Genomic DNA, 9111 nt, shown 5'->3' with positions numbered 1-9111 from the left:
TTGACCAAAGTCAAACTTAGGCTTAAACTTAAAGTTAAAACGCCTAATCGCACCGACTCACACTGAAAACCTCGAGAGTCATGTCGACCATGCTACTAGCCTAAAATGACCCTTTCGGAGCTGATGGAATCGTCAGAATTGGATTCTGATGTCATCTCCTTGAACTTTTGATCGAAAATGATTATTCAAGGTTCATAAGCTCCAAAACACAAAAACTCGCACCAAGACCAAACGAACGACCAGGTGACCGAACTGTCAGTCCCAGCAAGTCATAAATGACTTGGGGTCGCTATAGGAACGCTCTAAACGACACACAAAAGGCAAGACACAGAAATGACCATGAGGGTCATTACACTTCTTCTCAATATCTCAAGGTTAGATTTCTAAATTGTTTTATTTATTTTTTCATATTCAACATACATTTTACTCTATTTTCTTGAGTCTTTAGTTGTTATGTGCGGTTAATGTCTTGTGCTTTAACGGTGTAAGATCTATTCCTATGCTATAAAGTAATTTAAATCATTTCAGTTGTAATCATCGTTAAGTCGAGTTAGTAGCTAGGGTTAGTTACGTTGAGTTATTGATGAAGTTTATATCAACTTGAGTTAGTTGGTAATTTGGTATAGTGGGAAGTAGAGTTATTGCTTAGCTTGTCTTGTAATAGATTAGTAAAATTACAGCATCAAATTTTACTTTGACATCATTATACCGTACAATTCCTTAATCGGATTCTTTTTGTTATTTTTTTCTTACAATTATAACACCTCTGTGTTACTACTCTATGAAATAATTTTATTTTTTTTCAACTGTTTTCCTAATGAAAGGTGATAGAACAATTAACTCAAGGCAGTAGGCCGGTTAGTAGTTTCCACAATTGCCAATTGAAATTAACAAACGTAGTATTGCATCAATTTATGATGATGATGAAGTTGTGGGCTTTGAGAAAGATGCAGAAATTATAATGAAGAAATTGATACGAGGAACTAAGGAGCGGGATGTTATCTCCATCTATGGAATGCCCGGACTCAGTAAAACAACTTTGACAAGTAAGGTGTATAACAATCCCTCTATTGTTAATTACTTTGATGTTAAAACATGGTGTGCTGTATCGCAAGCATATAATAGGCGGACGCTATTAGTTGAGATTTTCAAACAAGCTACAAATGATAAGATCGAAATAAAAGATGACGATGATGTAGCTGATATGTTGTGCAGGGTTCTAATAGGCAAGAGATACCTCATCGTGTTAGATGACATTTGAGATGTCGAGGCATGGGAAGATTTGGGAATATGTGTCCCTCAAGGTGAAGACCGAAGCAGGGTAATGGTAACAACACGAATTGAAGAAATGGCTAAGCATCTTCAGCACCACAGTGATCCTTATTCTCTTAGCTTTCTAACTTCCGAAGAGAGTTGGGAATTATTGGAGAAGAAGGTATTTCGAGGAGAGAGTTGTCCCCCGGATCTACAGGAAGCAGGGTTACAAGTTGCCCAACACTGTTAGGGATTGCCTCTTGTGGTTGTCTTGATTGCTGGAATTATTGCAAAAATGGATAGGGAGGCGTCCTTGTGGCTCGAGGTTGCAAATGACTTAAGTTACATTGCTTTAGGAGAGCAGAGTATGAAGGTGATACAATCAAGTTATGACCATTTAGAAGACCACTTAAAGCCTTGCCTTCTTTACATGGGATTGTTTCCAGAGGACCATAAGGTTCCAGTGGACGATCTGCTGAAGTTGTGGATGGCTAAGAGTTTGTATTGAATGCCGGAACAGAGAACATGGAGGAAGCATGTCGAGTTTGCTTGAGTGATTTGCTGAACAGAAGCCTAATAATGGTCTCCGGAATGAGAATTAATCGTGATGTAGAATACTGCTCACTTCATGATGTAGTGCGTGAATTCTGCTTGAGAAAACTCATAGAAGACAAGTATATGCAGCTCGCAGGTGCCATACAATCCGTATCAACATTTGCATTCCAAGGAATCAGGGTTATGCATGTATATTCATGATGATCTTGTTGAACAATTATGGAATGACCGATCAAATCCAACACTCATGAATACATGGAATAACATGGAGTTCATTGCTCATCCAACACTCAGTACATTGAATAACCGATTAAATACTTTATATTTACTTGTTGAATTAAGATATGTTCGGGCATTGCATTTGATGGATGTGGAGTTGCCATATTCATGGGTTAATGCAATACTACAGCTAACCGAGTTGAGGTACCTTGCACTTTATGTTGGAAATTTTGAATTGCAGTGGATATCGAACCTACGCTATCTCCTAACTCTACAGGTCAAGTCACATAAGAAGTTATGCATAAGGGGTGCTTCTTTTTGGGAAATGACGAAACTAAGGCATGTGAATATAGAACATTTTCCTTGGGAGGGGAATACAATGACCAAGAATCTTCAACAACTATGCTAGAGAACTTGAAGACTTTTCACACTTGCTATATAAGTAGGTATGATATTAATCCAAGGTTTTGGTGGAAGTTTTCAAATCTTGAAGAACTCAGCCTCCGCATTAAATATGCACCTAAGTTTCCTTTGTTTCCCATATCGGAAGTTCATACTTGCCTTCATTCTCTTTTTCTGGAGTTTACTTTGACGGAATTCTGGGATTCAGTTGGATGGGAGAGCTACTTTGTCTTCCCTTCAAATCTTAGGGATCTGTCCCTAAATGGTTGTTTCTTGACGAAAGATATGATTTCAAACATTGCAAGATTGCGGAAGCTTGAGAGTCTCAAATTAGATGGGGGAGCTCCTTTGGTGAGAACAGAGAGCTATTGTTGGGACGTCAGAAACGTGGAGTTCTCTGCACTCAAATACTTGATACTACTTGATATGCAGATGGACGAATGGATAGTTTCAGAGGGATCCTTTCCGGTGCTTGAGGAGCTAGTTATACACGATGGTTACTACTTCAAGGAGATCCCTCCTAGTTTTGTGGATATTCCAACACTGCGACTTATTGAAGTGATTGACTGTGACGACTCTCTTCTGGTTTCAGCTATGAATATAAAAACTGAAATAGAAGAAACCTCTGGATGTGATCGTCTCCAAGTTCTTATATTGTAGGACTACTAAAGCTGAGATGGTAAGTCAGTTCAACTCATCTTTAACTTAACTCTGTCTTACCAGTTACCACATAATATAATATTTTTTTTAGTAACTTATGTTCGCCTCTTGTACATGCAGGTTGAAGAGATGAAAGCTAAGGAGTTGTTATTATTTGAATTGCAAGCTAAAATTGTCTGGATGATCCCAACATCATTCTAGTTCTGAAGTTTGTTTGAAAAGTTTTTCACATCATTTATTGATCTATGTTGTCATGTATATTTCAGTCTTGTAATGTTATTGTTGAAGTCTATATCAGCTAGAGTTAGTTGGTATGGTGGACAGTAGAGTTATTGCTTAGCTTGTCTTATAATAGAGGTGTTACAAGGGGAAGAGATTAAGCGTTTAGATCCTAGGTTACAAGAGTTTGTAATCTGAATCTTGGCTGGATGATTAATGGAGTTGTTGCTGAAATCATGTGAGACAGATCGTGGTTTTTTCCTCCCATGAGCAAAAAGATTTCCACGTAAACATCGTTTGCTCTTTACATTACACATTACTTTCTTCAATATATCTCCATCCTCTCTTATTTCAATTTCGACTTCTCTAAACCCAAAATTAAAGCATCAAATTTTACTTTGACATCATTATACAGTGCAGTTCCTTAATCGGATTCTTTTTGTAATTTTTTTCTTACAATTATAACACCTCTGTGTTACTACTCTATAAAATAATGTTTTTTTTTTCAACTGTTTTCCTAATGATAGATGACTGAACAATTAACTCAAGGCAGTTGGCCGGTTAGTAGTTTCCACAATTGCCAACTGAGTTTCTTTTGTTTTCCTTAGAAAGAAGGCAAAAAATTTAGAACATGAAATATTTTGAATTAATAAGAGACGCTTAATTTATGTGTTGTGGCATATTAAAAAGAAATTTTATCAAGTTGCATATATGATATATTAAAAAAATTACATATTAAAATTGTTCTAATATTACTTTTGAAATTCATTTGATAGCAATATTTCAGCAGCATGATGTAGCTTGTACTGATAATAATCTTGATTGAATAAGCTCATCATTCACTGGTTTGAGCTTGTATATTTTCTCTCCAATTACTATGCAAGTTATTGCACAATGACCATCTACTAGTCATCTTAAGGAAGACATAGATTGATCAAATTTCTATATAAAACACTACTCTTATTCGACAACAACTTCTTAATACGTATGCAAATGTGAAAAGGTGGAGACTACAAAGGTGAAAAAAATATGCAAAACTTAAGACAAGAAATATTTTGAAATCACACTTGACATTTAAATTATAAGTTATGACATATTAAACAAAAGAAGCTTTTATCAAATTGAATATTTGATATATTATAAGAATTTCATAATTGAAGTTATTGGTTTGAGCTTGTATATTTTTCTTCAATTTTTGTGCAACTTATCACGCACTTATTATAATATTTTAAAAGTTCTTGTACTTAATTAGCATGGAATACACGAGCAACATACATGTCCAAGTATATATATATCGTTATAACAACTCTGCACAACTTAGGATGAGACATATGTGGCCAGAACTAGTAAAATAAATTATAGGGGTACTTCCTTCGTTCAAAAAAAATAAAATGATCTTCTTTCTTTTTAATTTTTTTAAAAAAAGAATAACATTTTTCATTCTTTTTGTGACAATACTTTAATTTCAACTTTTCATATGACATGCTCAAAGTTAAAATCATAAAATTTAAAATATAATCATAAAAAGTCTTCTTTATTTTTTAATACTGTACCATTATATCAAGTAAAATGTCATATGAACGTGAATTAAATAATATGAAATGGAAGCATAAACAAAGTTATCTTTTCCGATCGGAAACGTGGGGTTCAATAAATACAGGCTACAGCTGTTGATTGAGAATTTAAAATAATATGTATTTATTTATTTGTTTAATCAACAATTATTTATATCATTCAAGTCCACCATCTCCTTCCTTTATTTTTCTGATCAGTTTCCATTTCTCTGAACACAAAAGCATCAAATTAAGCAATCTTCTCAATAACCCAATTAAGGTCAGATTTCTAAATTGTTTTCTTTTTTTTTTCCATACATTTTACTCTATTTTCTTCACATCATTATTCATTACTATTCTTTAATCAGTTTTTTCTTGGTTATTTTGAACTTTTATTTTATTTTATTTAATTTGCTTCTCTACTTATTTACTAGGGGATTTGTTCCATTCAGAAGTTAAATTTTAGAGTTGTTAAACTAAATTAGAAATTACGAATCATTACTATGTGTAATATTTATATATTACAACATTTCATCTTCTTCATTGATGTGTTTTTTTATTCAATCTCAACCAACTCAAAACTCCTCTTTAAACAGTTTTAAATTTTAGATATGAGTTCTTCTCAACATTTCAAGTCTTTTCATATATTATTTATTCGAAATGATTAACATATTTACTGTAGGTTAAATTTTAAAATTTGAGCTTCGAAACTTTACTGTTAGATGGTTAAATTCTGTTATTACTGTAGCTTTGGGTTTTAACTGATTTAGCCATCTCTAGGAGCTTATAAAGGGATTGTATTAGATCATAGACATTCATTGATGATAAGATTGTTTTCTTCTCTCTATATTTTTCTCTTTAGCTGAATTCTCGGGTTTAATTCCTGAACTAGTTGTTCATATTCCTCGAGATTACTCCCGGAATTTGTTTCTTCTCTGTAATTCTCTGTAATAGTATCAATTGACGAATTATTCCATTTTTCTTTGTCAATACTAAGAAATAATATTAAGGTGAAACTCGCATATTTAAGTCTGGGATCCGATCTGCCACTATAAGGGAAAAGGATTTAAACAAAACTTGATGAATCACTGTATAAAAGTTTATTGAGTAGCGAATTTTGACTCAGGGGCGCCTAGAATTAATATCTCCAGTAACTGAAAGAAAATACCCTTTATATGTTACATTACTTTGATATGTTTGGGTTTGGTTTTTTTCTTCTCTTCTAAATTCTGAATTCTGAAGTGACGTTGTTTTCATTTCTTTTATGAAAGGTGACAAAGCAATTGACTCAAGCCATGGAGGTTGTTGGCACTCGTGGAAAAGGAACTCTTTTTTCTGGAGAGACTTCAAACAAACCTAGTATTACATCAATTTATGATGATGTAGTTGTCGGCTTTGAGAAACATGCAGAAATTATAATGAATAAATTGATACGAGGAACTAAGAAGCGGGATGTTATCTCCATCTATGGGATGCCCGGACTAGGTAAAACAACTTTGGCAAAAAAGGTATACAACAATCCCTCTATTGTTAATTACTTTGATGTTAAAGCACGGTGTTCTGTGTCGCAAGCATATGATAGGAGGACGTTATTGGTTGAGATTTTCAAACAAGCTACAAATGATAAGATCAAAATCAAAGAGGACGATGATGTAGCTGACATGTTGCGCAAGGTTCTAATAGGCAAGAGATACCTTATCGTATTAGATGACGTTTGGGATGTCAAGGCATGGGAAGATTTGGGAATATGTTTCCCTCAAGGTGAATGTGGAAGCAGAGTAATGGTCACAACACGAATTGAAGAAGTGACTAAGCATCTTCCGCACCACAGTGATCCTTATTCTCTTAGCTTTCTAACGTCCGAAGAGAGTTGGGAATTATTGGAGAAGAAGGTATTTCGAGGAGAGAGTTGTCCCCCGGATCTACTGGAAGCAGGGTTACAAGTTGCCCTACACTGTAAGGGATTGCCTCTTGTGGTTGTCTTGATTGCTGGAATTATAGCAAAAAGGGAAAGGGAGGCGTCCTTGTGGCTCGAGGTTGCAAATGACTTGAGTTCCCTTGCTTTAGGAGAGCAGAGTATGAAGGTGATACAATCAAGTTATGACCATTTAGAAGATCACTTAAAGCCTTGCCTTCTTTACATGGCATTGTTTCCAGAAGACCATAAGATCCCAGTGGACCATCTGCTGAAGTTGTGGATGGCTGAAGAGTTTGTATTGAATTCCAGAACAGAGAACATGGAGAAAGCATGTCGAGTCTGCATGACTGATTTGCTTAACAGAAGCCTAATAATGGTCTCCGGAATGAGATTTTATCGTGATGTACAATACTGCTCACTTCATGATGTAGTGCGTGAGTTCTGCTTGAGAAAACTCACAGAAGACAAGTATATGCAGCTTGCAGTGCCATTCAATCCGTATCAACATTTGCATTCCACGGAATCACGGTTGTGCATTTATATTCATGATGATCTTGTTAAACAATTAGATCATACCAACTACCAGCTGGATAAGATTCCAATGCTCGATTTCAAGGAAACAAATTCTTTGGAGTTCATTGCTCATCCAAAACTCAATACGTGGAATAACCTGCAGGTCAAGTCAAGTGAGAAGTTACGCCTAAGGGCTGCTACTTTATCAGAAATGACGAACCTAAGGCATGTGAAAATAGACTGTTTTTTCATGGTATGGGAAAACAATGAGCAAGAAAGTTCTTCAGCAACTATGCTAGAGAACATGAAGAGTTTTGGTACTTGTGATATACGCTTGGATAATATGAATGCAAGGTTGTGGTGGAGGTTTCCGAATCTTGAAGAACTCGGCCTCAACGTTAAAGTTGTACCTGAGTTTCCGTTGTTTCCCATAGCGGAAGTTCATAGTCACCTCATTTTCTTACTCTGGAGTTCTCTTTAACGGAATTATTTGATTCAGTTGGATGGGAGAGGTATTGTGTGTTCCCTTCAAATCTTAGGCATGTGGACCTTGCCACCTGTTTCTTGACGGAAGAAATGGTTTTAAACATTGCAAGACTGAAGAAGCTTGAGAGTCTTCAATTATCTATGGGATTTGCTTCTATGAGATATTGTTGGGATGTCACAAATGTGGAGTTTGCTGCACTCAAATACTTGGGATTATTCTTTATGCAGATAGAAGAATGGAAAGCTTCAGAGGAATCGTTTCCTGTGCTTGAGAAGCTAGTTATTAGTGGATGGCCCGGTTTCAAGGAGATCAAGGAGATCCCCCCAAGCTTTGCGGATATTCTAACCCTAAGACGTATTGAACTGATTGACTGCATGGAGTCTCTAGGGGTTTCAGCTATGAATATCAAAAGAGAGATTGAAGAAAACACAGGATGTGACAGTCTCCAAGTTGTTATAGAAAAGTAAATAAATGAGCTTTAGCGGCAATTAACACTCTTTGTATGTGTCCCTAAAGGCTTTAGCGACATTAGATCTAATGACACTTAACTAATGCTAATAAAGACTTTAGCACTCTTTATTAATGTGTCTATTTATTGCCGCTAAAAGTTATTTTTATTGTAGTGTTTATGAGGCCCCAGAGCCCACCAACTTTATATGGGCTTGAAGCCTTTGGTTGATATGGATTGTTAGATCTATTTGGTTGATATGGAGCCCATGCCACCAGCGATAGATTTAAACGATACAATACAATAAAACTTAAATAACAATCAACACAAACTTTACATTTAGACTAACAATATAGTACAACTACCCAAACAAGGTGTGAATTACAACAATACAGTACAACACAAACATTACATTTCCACTTCTTAATTCTACTTTTGTATTGTCACATTATTGTCTGTTTGTTTAGGCATACTAGATGATTCATTGCCCGTGCTTCGCACGGGCCAATACATATGACGCGACAATAGTTGGGAATATTTATAAGGCGAGAATAGTCAGGAAGAAGCCCTCGATACATCAAAGTTACTTGTTTCATAAACGAACATACATATGTGTTTCAATTCTCCATTCAGTCTAAACTTTTGAGGATCAATCGAAACTACGAATTTGCAATGAATGGATATCTGAACTCCCTCTTGATTCAGATAAAATATAGCCAATGTCGTCATTGTACCAAACTAAGAAAACATGGTCTTCCAGCATGTGGTTAAAATAGAAAATGTCTATAGTATTTTTGTGTTGTCTTACACATAGTGATTGCGAAGCAACAATAGTACTAAACCACCAAACTTACTGTGAAGAATACCTCATGACCATGGCTAG

The 9111-nt window shown here is 35.4% G+C and overlaps 2 protein-coding genes across 2 annotated transcripts; both read left to right on the top strand.

Moving 5' to 3' along the window:
• Positions 1-1753: 1753 nt before the first annotated feature.
• On the top strand, positions 1754-3543 carry LOC107062363 (putative late blight resistance protein homolog R1B-16). Its single transcript, XM_015312913.1, has 2 exons — positions 1754-3109; positions 3211-3543. The coding sequence occupies exon 1, from the start codon at positions 2326-2328 to the stop codon at positions 3088-3090; it is 765 nt and encodes a 254-aa protein (XP_015168399.1). The 5' UTR covers positions 1754-2325; the 3' UTR covers positions 3091-3109; positions 3211-3543.
• A 1521-nt stretch (positions 3544-5064) lies between these two features.
• LOC107062377 (putative late blight resistance protein homolog R1B-12) lies at positions 5065-7774 on the top strand. Its single transcript, XM_015312935.1, has 2 exons — positions 5065-5142; positions 6134-7774. Exon 2 carries the CDS (start codon positions 6158-6160, stop codon positions 7772-7774), a length of 1617 nt encoding a protein of 538 aa, XP_015168421.1. The 5' UTR covers positions 5065-5142; positions 6134-6157.
• The last annotated feature ends 1337 nt before the right edge of the window (positions 7775-9111 follow it).

The sequence above is a fragment of the Solanum tuberosum genome, unplaced genomic scaffold, assembly GCF_000226075.1.
Source record: "Solanum tuberosum cultivar DM 1-3 516 R44 unplaced genomic scaffold, SolTub_3.0 scf00222, whole genome shotgun sequence".
NCBI classification, from domain to species: domain Eukaryota; kingdom Viridiplantae; phylum Streptophyta; class Magnoliopsida; order Solanales; family Solanaceae; genus Solanum; species Solanum tuberosum.
This window is presented reverse-complemented; position numbering and strand designations above follow the sequence as displayed.